This window comes from Gossypium hirsutum, chromosome A03 (assembly GCF_007990345.1).
Source record: "Gossypium hirsutum isolate 1008001.06 chromosome A03, Gossypium_hirsutum_v2.1, whole genome shotgun sequence".
NCBI classification, from domain to species: domain Eukaryota; kingdom Viridiplantae; phylum Streptophyta; class Magnoliopsida; order Malvales; family Malvaceae; genus Gossypium; species Gossypium hirsutum.
Window position 1 is genome coordinate 50334290 of NC_053426.1, and position 14348 is coordinate 50348637.

A 14348-nucleotide genomic window follows, 5' to 3' on the forward strand; every position below is an offset into this window, starting at 1 on the left:
AACCATCACAAGATTTTCATGAAATTACTCTCATAAATATCACTCATTCATTTTCATTCTTATCACAAGTCCATGGGTTTCGAGTACTTACCTGTGCTATCACTTAGCACAACACTCGTCCAAACATGACCATTCATATGCATCATAATAGTATCATATAATATAAATGAGTTTATCATGGCAAGAACCCTTTTATTTCATTTATCATATTAATCTCGTTGAATTTCTCAAAATCTCGATGGATATCCCATTCACCGTCAATTCATACAAGTGATCATTTCAAGTAATCACTCCCGCAAACCCTCTTACGACAAGATTACCAGTCCAGGCTAAATCCCCTGTGATGACATATACTCTAATGAGCTCGGATCTGAATTACTAGTCCAGGCTAAATTCAAATCCTAATCAGATTACCCGTCTGGGCTAAATCCATTTCGACACATATATTCTTCGGTAGGGTAGATCACTTTACAAGTTCATGTCCGTCAATTTGTATTTCCCTTTTTAAAGATCACACTCCCGCGAACCTCCTTTCTTACAACGGGATTACCAGTCCAGGCTAAATCCCCTACAACGATATATACTCAAATGAGATCGAATCTGAATTATCAGTCCAGGCTAAATTCAGAACCTAATTCGGATTACTCATCTAGGCTAAATCCATTCACACATATTCTTCGAGAGTGCTATATAGGGATTGGATCACCCGTCCTGGCTAGATCCTTTTTACCATCAATTCCTTTTTAAGAATCCATCGAATATCCTATTTCATTCAACCGAGATTTTTCTTCCTCTTATTATCAATCATGTCAATGTTTCATAAATTTTCATACATTGAGCATGCAAATCACATTCTTATCAAGAGCATATATTTATCATGTAATTGTCATTTAAGCAATTAACATACCTCACGCATTGTATTTACTTGCAAATGGGCTTACCTTCCTTTTCACTCTTTCACAAGTTATCCAACTTAATAAAACATCATGTTATATCAAATTCTCAATATATTCAGCTATTATATAGCAAGCCATCAATGATTGAACCATCAAACATTTCATGTGCTACTAGTCATATATCATTGTTCTCACAAATTTTATATACCATTCTTTCATCACTTTTTCAATATATTAAATCATGCCATTCATGCAATAATAATATAGAATTTTCAATTCAAATATAGCATTGCAATATTATTGACACACGAACTTACCTCGGCACCAAAATAGCAAAAAGGAACCTAACCGTTGACTTTCCATTTTTCACCCGATCTAGGTCAAATCCTCGTTTTCCTTGATCTATAATAGTACATTTAGTCTAATTATTAGTCAAATTATTTAATGTGATCCAAAAATCATATTTTGGCAAAATTATATTTTTTCCCCTATACTTTGTCAAAATTACACTTTTGCCCCTAAGCTCGTAAAATAATTTTTATTCAATTTCCTCACTCTTTAAACCTAGTTGAACCATTTTCATAACTATATCAAACCACAATTCTCATCAAAACACACTTTTATACCATTTTTACAACTTTTATAAAATGGTCCTTTTGGACGTTTTCATCGAAAATCGCTTCGTTAAAGTCGTTTATTTAACACCCAACACTCATTTTCTACCATTAGACATCAAAATGCATGCATTTCACACATGGTACAGGGATTGCAAAAACATAAAAATCATTAAAAACGGGGCTAGAACGGACTTAAAATCGAGTTTGGAAGCTTGAAAAACCCTATACATGGTTTCTCCATGCAAGTTTTATCCAAGAGGTTGAATATTGACAAAAATTGGCTTTTAATTTTATTTTAATTCATTTTAATAACTAAATGACCAAAATGCCCTTAATGAAAAACTTTGGAAACATGCCTAACCATGTTCATTTTTGTCCACCAACTTAACCAATGGTCTAATTACCATATAAGAACCTCGAATTTAAAATTTCATAACAATTGGACACCTCTAGCATGTAGAACTCAACTTTTGCACTTTTTACAATTTAATCCTTTTAACTAAATTGAGTGCCCAAACGTCAAAATTTTCGAACGAAATTTTTATGAAATCATTCCGTGAAATTATAAACCATAAAAATATATTAAAAATAAAATTTTCCTCATCGGATTTGTGGTCCTGAAACCACTATTCCGACTGGGCCCAAAATTGGGATGTTATAAATCTGTTCGAAAAAAATACAAGTATACAAACGAATATACTACAATTAGGGCATCAGATCTAACATAGATCTTATCACATCCTTCATCACTAAGTAAATCTAATGGCTCAAATTTAATACACATGTTCGAGGGTATTTTGGTAATTTTAATCAAAATATCTCACTTACAAAATGATCATTTTGCCATTGACAATTTTAAACATTTACAATTGTGCCATTCTCACTTTTTAGTAAAATTGCAATTTTTGGTCCTTCAACTTTTTTTCCTATTTTCAATTTAGCATTCAACTTTTGAATATTTATAGTTTGACCCTATTACTTTTCACATATTTACAATTTAATCTATATCATGAATTAATATCTCACAATATAACACTTGTTTCAACTTTCTTCAATATCCAACATCTTCCCTATTATCATTGATATATCATATTTCATTTACCCGAAAAATCCACTATGTGTATTCTTGATATAACATCACTTATATGTTATAATGATTTTTGGGGCTTTACATTTTTAATAAATATATTTTTATATAAAAAAATCAGCCATGCCAATGTGCAATAACCTAGTAGAAAATTTTGAATTATGATTTAACCTTAAAAATTGAAAGAACAAAACTAATATAAAAAGCTCTACATTCTTATTACATCCAAATAAATATCTTAATTTTTGATTTATACCTAAATAAATCTTCAATTTACACACCACTTGTAAGAGTAAATCACAGTTGGACACACACATATCGCTAGTAGGTAATTTTTATTATTCAATTCTACGACATGAGTATAGGGTGAACACCCTTTACGAATAGGGCTTCAATAATATTGTTATACTAAAAAGAAAAAAAATAAAAACAAGAATGGCTAAAAGCATACAAGTATTATAATGGATCTCCTTGTGGGTATTCAATAACCATGTATGTAAAGGTATAATCAACAAATTAACAACAAAAATAATAAGAAATTCAATATAGAATATTATTTCATGTTCGACAAGATATGATTAATTAATTAATATTTCAAAATTTAACATCAGTTCATTAGAACCGTATGAACCAAGACCCAAAGCTTTTATTAATTGAAAAATGGAACTCCCTGAAATGTTGACTTGTCTAAGAGTTAAATAATTTTAAATATTGTCATTTAATCAAAACTTTATTTTCTTTTTATATATATTTTTAATATATATTTTTTATCCAAGAGAACAAATTTCCTCTGCCCCTTTACTTGCCCCTTTAATGTTATTTTGACATGTAGAATAGTAGATTATTTGCAAAGTAATTGAGGTTGTGTGTTAACTCCATTTAGTTGGATCTACAAGTCAGTAATGTCAGTTTTCCAACTTCAGTGTTCTATTTTTATGAGCTTGTTAACAAAATTTAGGTCAGGGTTAGTTAGCATCATTAAGTCAATGGGAGCTTGGATGGATCAAGAGCTGAAGATATTTGATTTTGACTTGTCTAGAAACTTCGAGAGTGACACTTCATCAGAGAGACCTTCAACCTCGATTGTAGAAAATGGAGTTGTCCCTGATTGTGAGTTGTATCCAGAAATGAATTTTGAATTGTCAGATATTGCTACGCTTGAGCAACGTCGGGCTTACAAGATTGAACTCCAAGTCGGTAATTTTTTTATGTTAGGATAAGTATGAGTGGTTCTTCAAGTAGCAGTTACTTATCTAGTACTGAAACTGTCACAGAGGGCTGCCTAAATATATCATTATAATTTTCCATATTACTATTGACTTCTCTTCAGTCATGCAATTTTATGTAGCGTAATTTTATGTGTAGCTCTCCTTTTCTTTTACAAGCTTAGCTTTACTGACCAACTTTACTGGGTTACATGCAGAAAGGTGGCTCATTATTTAACAGGAATCCTTCCAAAGGCATCGAGTTTCTTATAAATACATGCAGATGAGAGCTTTATTGCCTGATAAACCAGGCTTTTCTTCAGCCAAGTTTAATAGTTCCATGACTATTTCATTCTTGAGATATTCCAATGGAAGCAAAAAGTGTTTCTGATCCATACTGTATACAACAAAATCGCCCTGCTCAACTGTTGTCGACGTGTTGCAACTGTTTGCGCTAGTATCTGAGGTGGCACTTGATGGTGTGATCCTCTTTCTCCTGATTGCAGCCATTTTTTGCCATTTTCTTACTAAATTGATAAGCTTCTTAGCGTTGACCATCTTGCTTTGCTCTAAGGTTAATAGGAAAGAACTCCGAGATGAAAGGAAAAAGAGGGAAGATTTAGGCTTGAAACTCTTCTGGATATAAAGCAATGGAAATTTGATGAATATATAACTAGAAGGTGAGAGACAATCCCTTTAATGAATAGTACAATACCGGTATTCATTGGAAACAAAGACGTGGTAGGTAGATATGTATAGTCTGCGAGGTGACCATGTTTGCTTTTATTGGATGATTAACCCCCAACAAAGTTGATCATATATAGAAGTTCATATATACATCTTTATGTAACTTCCAAGTGGTTTAACAACAATAAGGTCCAATAATGAAAGTGGTCAGATGATCCACATGTTCTGGATTGATGAGTTTTTATAATTTCTGAAACAGATTTTGCCCCTAAAAGATTGTTTATCTCTAGGCTGTTATGCTTTTAAATTGTCTTTTGTCTAAATCTACTTCGCATTTATCTGTCTGTTAATTGCTTTAAGAGATTATGGGGTCAAATATATGCTTAAATCTATTTGAGCTGCCTTTACCTGATAACTATTATAACTAGATAGACATAAATAAATATGGTAAAAAGAACTCTTCAATTCCTTTCAAATTCGAATTGAGCAAATTGGTCCTTCTATGAAAATCAAAGCAATTTATTTCCTATCAATTTCGAAGGTTAGAAATTAAGGACAATTAATCATAGAGTCAATGTATCATAGAGTCAATGTTTTCATGGATTATACATGATTTTGATTGGTCTAATAACAAATTTAGCTCTTATTGTTTATACATTCTATCAATTGGGTCCTAATTTAATAAATTTATCTTGCAACATTTGTGTAAATTTTGAGGTTGAATTTATTGAATTTTCCTGATATTGGCTATAAACTGAGCTTGCATGCTTCCTCACAACGATCTTCTTCTAAGCCAGGTAAATCTTTGAGGATTTAGTTGAGCCTTTCGCTAATACAGCTCAACGTTTGCAGGCAAACATGGAGAACCACTTTCAGAACATAGAAAATCAAATCAATCAACGTACGATTTTAGTGTAGCAGATTAGAAACTCAAGAAGTTGACCAAGAGGTGGTCGCTCTCAAGGAATTAACATTGATTTTCTGAATAATAACACAATATGCATACTTATGTAGCTTTTGGATGGTATAATGACATGATAGAATGTGATTACTATGTTGTAACTTTTTGATGTTGTAAAATTTTATAACATATGAATTATGACATATAAACTAATGAAATCATGTAACTTTTTGTTAATATATGAATATTATGTTTGGATATGAAATATAATTCTCAAGTTATTTATTCTTCTAATATTTTGTTTGTAATTAAATTATTTGTTTCAATAATGATATTTTAGCACATTAAATATGTATTGCAGTTTAAAAATAATAAAGTAGCTTATATATTATTTTTATAGTATTATATATTATGATTTTTTAATTCATATAATAATAATTATATTAAGAATGTTATTAAATTATATATTATTTTATTAAATTATATTTAATAATAATTATGTTAAAATATGGTTAAATTATTTTTTAATAAAATATATTTAACAATAAATTTATTAAAATTTAATAGCAATAACAATAATCATCTACCTTAACAAAAAATTCTGCTAAGGGTATTCTGGTCATTTTAGTTTTTTTCCTTATGCTATTACAACATCATTCCATTCAATCAAACACAATAATACTATTACAATTCTATTTCATTCCATTCAACCAAACAGTTGAATTACTTATTACAGCTCTATTCTATTATAGCTCTATTAAATTATAATCCTATTCAATTACAGCTGACTAAATGTACTGTTAATCTTTAACCATTTGCAAATCTCAAAGCCAAGGATGCTCCTCCCACCTTTGACTTCTAGCAGGATAATGCATGTGTTTAGAGACGAGAATTGTTGTGCGGATGTGCTCGCTCTCGCTTGGGAAGAGATCACCTTAAGTGTTTCGCCATCTTTTGGTTTTCTTTTGTTGATGAGTTCTTTTGTATCTGCAATTATCCTACAGATTTAGCTCCTCTTATTGCTAAGGATGCTAGAGGAATGTATTTGCATGCACTGTTTGACTTTTCTTTTTGATGCATAAATGTTCCTTTCTCAAAGAAAAAAAAAAACTCCAAAATTTACGGACCAACCCTAAGATTTCCTTTATTTGTACCCAAAAAGATGTATGTTATAAGTGAAAACGTTGGGTTTGATTCGGATCGCGAATTAGTATTAATCGAATTAGCTGAATCGTATAATTCTTTAATTGTTAATTTAATTAATTTTTTTAAAAATAAATTGAATTGAAATATTTCGGTTAATTCGATTGAATTAAAATTTATATATTTTTACCATTTAGTTAAAATAAGTATAAAATATAAAAAAATACATTGAAATCAATTGAAATATATGTTTATATTTTGAAACACTACATAATTAAAAACACTACATAATTCTTAAAATTAACACATAATATTAATTATTAAATTCTGTTAATTCGATTAATTCAATTAATTATTCCATTTTAAATCGAATTAACTAATAACAGAAATTTTAAAAAATTATTAACCAAACTCCAATCGAACTAAGTTCAACCATTGACTAATTAACTAAATTAAATCGAATCGATCTATTAATTAGATTGTAAATGGAAAATTTTAATTCCTACCGAAATACAAATATATTTCGTCACCCATCCCGGTCGAGCTACTCACCTGATCACATAGGTTTATCCGAATTTGAACCAGATGAATTTTAATTTGAATTGATTTTATTTAAGGTAAAATTGTTTTTATTTTAATTTCATTTTTTTAATATAGAAATATTTTAAATATTTTTTAATTTGACTTATGAACAACCCTATCCCTCACCGAGAAGGCAACTTAAAAGGGTGAATCCCAAAAGCCTTATGATATATTTTTTCATCTATTGATTCAGAGAAGAGTCAAGTATCTGAAGAGGGAGCTTTGATCAACAAAATTCCATCAATGGCGGGGGTTTCTTTGAAGTGTGGGGACTGTGGGGCTCTGTTGAAATCGGTGGAGGAAGCCCAAGAACATGCCGAACTCACCTCCCATTCCAACTTCTCAGAGTCCACTGAAGCTGTTCTCAATCTTGTTTGCTCTTCTTGTGGCAAGCCATGCCGATCCAAAATCGTATGACATCCACTTTTACTTTAATTTCGTTAGGGTTTTATTTCAACGTCTTTTATTGTTCTAGTCTTTTCTTGATTTAATTGGGTTTTAAAACTTCGATCTTGTATTGGGTTTAATTTGCATTTTCTCATGAATTGAGTTGGAATTGAAAGTTTAGGGTTTAAATTGAATTGGATCTAACTTGAAAGTCGTGCTTTTGTTACTGTCTTGATTTAATTTAAGTGTTTGCTTAACCAGTACTTATACTCTTCGTTTAAGAATTATTTAGTTACCTGCTGAAGAATTTGTTACTTTTAGTGTACTTCTCTTTCAATATATACTTTCGCCAATGCCATTAGGCACTGGTTAGCATTTAATTTGAATTTTGAAGTTTTTCTTTTGTGCTGAATTGGTGTTTGTTTGAGAACTTTTCTTTTGCATTGATTTGGGTGTTTTAAGGACTTGGTAATTCTTGGACTAAGGAAAAGTTGGAAGGTTTGCTATTACAATATGGATGTTTAGATTAAGGCTTTGGTAAATTTTTGGGGCTATGGTTGTGGGTAAGTTTCCATCATTTTGTAGTATTTGTGCATACATGTTGCTTTTGCTTACATGAACAGGATTTTTGCGGGATTTGAAGTTAAATCTACATTTTGATTTTTAAGGAATTTTTTTATGTTATTAAAATAAAATCTCAAATGGTTTACAACTCTGTGATACTCTTTTTTTTTTTTTTTGTAAAATATGTTTTCCATTTTGTGATTTCTGGGGCTTTACTCCTGTTCATCTCGAAGGAAAGTGATTTGCATACAAAAAGAACGGGGCATACAGAGTTTATTGATAAGACTTTGGAGGCAGTAATACCAATCAGTTTGGAGGTTCCAAAGGTAGCTAAGGAGTCAGAGGAGGCTATTGCTGCAGGTAGCACCGGTGAGCCTGAAGGTACATTTGCATTTTGTATTTATTTGAAATTTCAAGGTGAAATTGTTTTGTGTCAGTTTCTCATTATATGAAGAGTCATTTACTATTAAGTTTATTGTAGAGCGTAGCGATTGGCTATTTTGTGTAGATACTCTTTTTGTACAAAATATTTTCTGGATTTAATTGTTTGACAGATTCTTCTTTTATTACATGGCTTTGCAGCTTCTGGCCTTTGGGATGAGAATTTGACGTGTCCATTTCATTTGTTCTGTTGATTTGTTATTACAATTTGATAGCTAGACCATTATTTGCGAAGCACTGTTTTAATGCCATAATTCCATTTACCTTTTCTTTTTGGTGGGGTGGGGACAGGAATAATTGATGAAGATGTTATACTAAATAGTCCTGTGGGGGAGTTTTACTCTTTCTGCCAAATGCTACTGAGTGATAGGAGCTGGAATAATTTCATAATTGTATATGATCCTTATGAAAGTTTTACCTTCTAATAACCATGCAAATTTGACTGGACATAATTGCTCTATATGTGTGAATTAATTGTCTCTAATTGTTTCCTTTTCCTTTGTTTTGGTAGAGATGGTTGTTCCAGAGGTTGACAAAAAACTGCTTGAAGAACTGGAAGCAATGGGTTTCCCTACAGCACGAGCAACCCGTGCACTCCATTTTTCTGGTAAGGCCATTTAACATTCTTCTTTAATTGCTATAGATTACATTTTTTTCTCTCTTTCCTGCGAGGTTCTAAATCATATTACTTCTCGTGTTGGATATAAATCAGGTTGTGAATTTTCCATCTAATATTTTTTTTTCTCAATGTTCTCTCCATTTTGAATTGCTTTAACTCCATAATTCAACAGGTTGCTTTGCGTAATATAAGTTTTTATACCAATAAGGTTAACTAATTTTCTTTTATTGGCATTCATGATTTCAATACTACAAATAAAAGGAAATAGTAATGTGGGTTTCATACTATAGGTGCAAGCCTATGGCATACTTGCTGTTGTATAAACATTGGGTTTCTTCTGCAGGTAATACAAGTCTTGAGGCTGCTGTGAACTGGGTAGTTGAACATGAGGCTGACCCGGACATAGATCAGATGCCCATGGTATGTTCTTCATGCCCTATACAGTAGAGTTGTGTTTGCATCTAAAGACTTACCCATCCCAAATCTGATAAGAATTTTGGTTAGAAGGCCTTATGAGGATAGGGGAGGGTTGGGTTTTGCCCCTAAACATCCCTATAGTCAGCCTTATATGTGTAAGACATTCCCTTGCATTTATTGGGTTTTCACCTGCGTTTGTCTTTTCAGGTACCTGTCAACAGACATGTTGAGGCATCTAAACCTTCTCTTACAGCGGAAGAGATGAAACTCAAAGCACAAGAGCTACGGTATGGCTTATAAAGTTGCATTCTTCAGTATTATAAAATAGAATGCCTAATTCAGTCATTGGTGATTGAAGCATTTGTCATTGCTTTTTCACCTATATTACTCGGACTCGGGTGTGAGTGTTTGACACGGGTTTGTTCAAAAAAAATTTCTAAGTTTTTCCAAGTATTTTGAGGATTCTTGGTCATATATCCACGGTAGCCATAATAGATATTCTTTGGACACTACTATTTAAGGAAAAAAACATAGTTTCCACTTTTAGTATAATAACCCTTGATCATACTGCCAAGCTCCAGGTGTCTGTCCTGTCTTATGTAGCTAAAAGTTCATTCCAATCTCTTTCATTTTTATGATATGAAAAGTTTGAAAGTTTTCTAGCTTGTCTTTCCTTGAAGGACTATGATACATTTCAGATATATTTCAAGATGTTATAGAAGACTTGTATGTCTGTGGGACTGTGTTCTCCTGTTTCATATTCATCTTATTCATAAATAATAGGGAGAGGGCTCGGAAAAAGAAAGAAGAAGAGGAGAGGAGAATGGAACGAGAAAGGGAAAAGGTGGTCCTTCATCTTTTGTTTTATCACTCTGCAGTCTAATTTTTGTAATGAATATGTATGTATAAGTATATAAAATGTATATCCTTAAAGCTGTTTCCTACACCAGTAGCACATATGATGTTTTTGTATTGGGAACAATTGATTTAGTACCTTTGCATAATCGTAGGACTTGTGATCAGAATCAGAGATAATTTCAGTATACTGTTAAAATGTAATGGAAAGCCATAGAAATATGTAAATATTTCTTTTGACCAATTTTCTATTGAGAAATACATTAATGCGTATTGGAATAGTTTGGGATTGGTCAAATATTGTTTTGTTGTGATTATCCAGTTGGTAGAAATGTTGTCTCAGCTAACTTAGGCAGCATTTATTCTTCTGAACTAGAACATGGACAACAACCACACTATGCTTGTAAAGTAAGCTTTTCCCACATGGGATTTCCAAAAAAGGAAGGATTAGCTATATGGATGATTGCACTCTCCTGCTCTATCTAATACCGATTTCCTCGTTAAACTCATGTAAAATGTAAGGTCCTTTTTTGTAGTTTTCATTCATGTCTTTGGTCTTCTCTTTCACTCTGTTGGCATTGTTAATCTCCTTCAAACCACATTTTCTTCATGGAGCATTTGTAGGACCATAAATCATGTTGAATTTGTTTCTCTCTCAATTTCTTCCTGAAAGATGTTGCTTCATGATTCTTGCATCATAAAGCTTTTTCTGTGTCTGATAATATTCAATGTTTCAGGAGAGGATTCGAGTGGGCAAGGAGTTGTTGGAAGCAAAACGTATTGAAGAAGAAAATGAAAGGAAACGGTTTGTCTTCTAGTTTATGTTGTGTGCCTTTTCCCCCTTCTGTTTGCAATGATTTAATTCAAGTTTGATTGCATGATAATTGTTATTCTTTTTCTTTTTCCATTTTTTTGCTTTCACAGTTTGGTGGCCCTGCGGAAAGCTGAAAAAGAGGAAGAGAAACGAGCACGAGAAAAGATTCGTCAGAAGTTGGAGGAAGATAAGGTTCTAACTCTTTCTTCCCATGTCCAATCAATTATCCACTATGTTACTCGGACATCGCATGAGTGTTTGATATGAGCATGTGTCCAATATGGTATGCTTGATTTTTTATATGTTTTTCATGTATTTGGAGATCCTTAGAGGGTCATATCTCCATTTCTATATATGGGTATGTGCCAGATGCAGTGTTTGACATGAATACTTAAAAAGGAAAATGAAGAATCGGAGTAACATAGATTATCCAACAGTGGTAACAACCTTATCTCTTTTAGCAGCTAACAGAAACAGTGTCTATGTTGCAATTTTCACTTGTCATAAATTCTACAATAAAACAAAAAAAAAGGCTTCTTATGTTACTCGGGCTTGGTTGTGAGTCTCAGACATAAGTGTGCTCAAATTTTTTCTGAGATTTCCCTGTATTTGGAGGGTCCTTGGAGGACCATATCCCTATATCTTTGTTTGGATATGTTCCAGATACAAATGCTGGACTTCAAGAAAAATGAAGTATCGAAGTAACATAACTTTTTGTTACTTGATTCCTCTGTTGAGATCTGGAAAACAAATTTAAATATGTCTCGCAGGCAGAGAGAAGGCGGAAGCTTGGGCTGCCACCAGAGGAGCCTTCAGCAGCACCTAAACCTTCTGCATCCATTGTGGAGGAGAAAAAGGTAATAGACTTTCTGTCTGAATAGCGCTGATTGTTGTAATTCAAGTTTTCATACAACTCTTTGTTCTGTATTGCAGAGCGCATTGCCAGTTAGGCCTGCCACAAAGGCTGAACATATGCGCGAATGTTTGCGATCTCTCAAGCAAAATCACAAGGTGAATAAAATCTTAATCTTGAGCACTACTTATTTTCACCTTGCATAGGAAGCATAGATGTAGACATACATTGGGACACGAAAAGTTTTCAAAATTAGGACATATCTAAATTAGGACATGGATATGATGGGACATGATAATGAAAAAATGTCTTTTTACATTATAATGTAGAATAAAAAAATGTAAAATTGTTACTTCCTAATATAAAATAAAAAGTATATTTGAAAATTAGAATCGGACAGGCCACCGGTTCCGGTCCAGTCTGATTTTTATTCCATGGTCATTGGTAACAACAAAAAATTTAGCTCATGTCACAAGATCAGGTCACTTATAGCATATTTGAGCAGCAGATCATTGTTTTGGCCTAACATTTCTTATTCTGTTCCCTTTTTTTTTTTGGATAAGGATGATGATGCGAAAGTCAAGAGAGCATTCCAGACTCTTCTTACATACATAGGAAATGTGGCCAGGAATCCTGATGAGGAGAAATTCAGAAAAATTAGACTAAATAATCAAACTTTCCAGGTAACAATTTGAACCCTTAATATCACATCAGCTACTGATTTCAACATCGATGATTATTCACATATATATATTTTTTTCTGAGATATCTTTTGCCAATATTACCCAAAATGGGCATTAGCCAAAAGAGAAAAAAAGGTCTGTTTAAACAAATGAGCCAGGTTTTAGCACCAATATACAAGGCTAAGCTTGGCTCAGCTTGTTTTCTAATTATATAATATATGATATATTATATATATTATGTAATTTATTATAGCATAAACCTTAAAAGATATATTATCTGTGCTTAATAAAAAGAAAAAAAAAATGTAAGTTACAAAAGATCATATAAAAAAATAACACGTCAAAAAATTAGAAAAATATTGTAGGCAAACATAAATAGGTTTGGATTATGCATTTACAAATATAGACGGACTGATAAAATTTTAGGTTAATATTTTGAGTTAGATTGGACTTGGACAAGTTTTACTTGTATTGCTTCTGTGCAATTGATCATATAAAAAAGAGCTTTATCCATGAAGACATGTGGACACTGGCTAACATTTCCTTTTATGACTATACTTTGCTGAAATGACATGAACATGACATGAATACATGCATATATCAAGTCTATGTAATATGGATTATTAATGCATCTAAATTTATATATGTGAAAAAAAATAGCATAAACACGAGCATGGCACAATAAAAATACAGGAACAGGACAAGAAATCTACCCACATCTCATGATTTTATGCTTCTATCATAACAGGATAGAGTTGGATCTGTAAAAGGAGTGGAGTTCTTGGAGCTGTGTGGGTTTGAGAAAGTTGAAGGAGAGGAGTTCTTGTTTCTCTCAAGAAACAAGGTTGACATGCAAGTTCTCAACTCAGCTGGATCTGAGCTCAACTCTGCTATCAATAATCCCTTTTTTGGGGTCCTTTAACTCTGAAAATTTACTTTAATAAAACTATATAATTAAGGCATATGCATTCATATATCTATTTTGGCTTGTTCCTCTTTGGTTTTTCTTTGGAGAATGTGGAATTTTATCTGTGAATTTAATGATGTACCAACTGGGTATTTTCCGCTCATAACTTTCACATAGTTTGGTTTATTTTTACCGAACCTCATTTAGCTACCTTATATGCTTGCATCTTTCGACCTCTCAATTAAGTTCGGTTAAGTGATATGAGCCAAAATGAATACCAAGCATTAGTGATATGGTGCGCAGAATACTTGGTGATACGGGGCGTTTCATCCAACTATTTTCTTTTTGCTGTTATCTTCTCTCATATATCTTGTTCTGTTTTTGGTTGAGGTCATTGTTTGGTTAATGAAAATTGTTGAGGGATTATTTTCTCTCTCTCTGTTCTGTTTATTCTTCTTCCTTCTCAAACTCTTCCTTCCCTCTAGAATTTGTTTCTTCCTTCCCTTCTTTCTTTGCCATTTTTAGCTTCTTGATTTCTATTCGTAACAAAGGCATCAGAGCTTTAGTTGATCTTCCATGGTTGGTGATGAGTCGAATCGAGCCCTGCTGATCACAATTATCATATGCTTTATCCTATTATTGTGGAAGCGCTCCACCAAGTTTTCTCAACTCATGGATTTGTGAAGAAAA

The 14348-nt window shown here is 32.3% G+C and overlaps 1 protein-coding gene and 1 long non-coding RNA gene across 3 annotated transcripts; both read left to right on the top strand.

The window, feature by feature from the left end:
• Positions 1-3680: 3680 nt before the first annotated feature.
• On the top strand, positions 3681-5505 carry LOC107888172 (uncharacterized). The gene is made up of 3 exons (XR_001681306.2): positions 3681-4284; positions 4380-4485; positions 5345-5505. It is a non-coding gene; the product is annotated as an uncharacterized lncRNA (long non-coding RNA).
• A 1540-nt stretch (positions 5506-7045) lies between these two features.
• Positions 7046-13821, top strand: LOC107887882 (vicilin-like seed storage protein At2g18540). Of its 2 annotated transcripts, XM_041095883.1 has the most exons (13): positions 7046-7153; positions 7312-7529; positions 8303-8450; positions 9022-9117; positions 9473-9549; positions 9754-9833; positions 10330-10390; positions 11139-11206; positions 11326-11407; positions 11986-12072; positions 12149-12226; positions 12632-12751; positions 13500-13821. In XM_041095883.1, the coding sequence occupies exons 2-13, from the start codon at positions 7362-7364 to the stop codon at positions 13671-13673; spliced, it is 1239 nt and encodes a 412-aa protein (XP_040951817.1). In that variant the 5' UTR covers positions 7046-7153; positions 7312-7361; the 3' UTR covers positions 13674-13821. The 2 variants fall into 2 exon arrangements, with proteins under 2 accessions (XP_040951817.1, XP_040951819.1); XM_041095885.1 differs by lacking the exon at positions 7046-7153 and having other exon boundaries at positions 7237-7529; positions 8303-8438.
• Positions 13822-14348: the final 527 nt, after the last annotated feature.

What these genes read in the sequence shown, in the direction of transcription:
- LOC107887882 (XM_041095883.1), top strand. Translation starts at nt 7,362, where the DNA reads ATGGCGGGGGTTTCTTTGAAGTGTGGGGACTGTGGGGCTCTGTTGAAA. An exon ending in AGCCATGCCGATCCAAAATC is followed by an intron (nt 7,530 to 8,302) that starts GTATGACATCCA and finishes TTCATCTCGAAG; the next exon opens with GAAAGTGATTTGCATACAAA. An exon ending in CCATTGTGGAGGAGAAAAAG is followed by an intron (nt 12,073 to 12,148) that starts GTAATAGACTTT and finishes TCTGTATTGCAG; the next exon opens with AGCGCATTGCCAGTTAGGCC.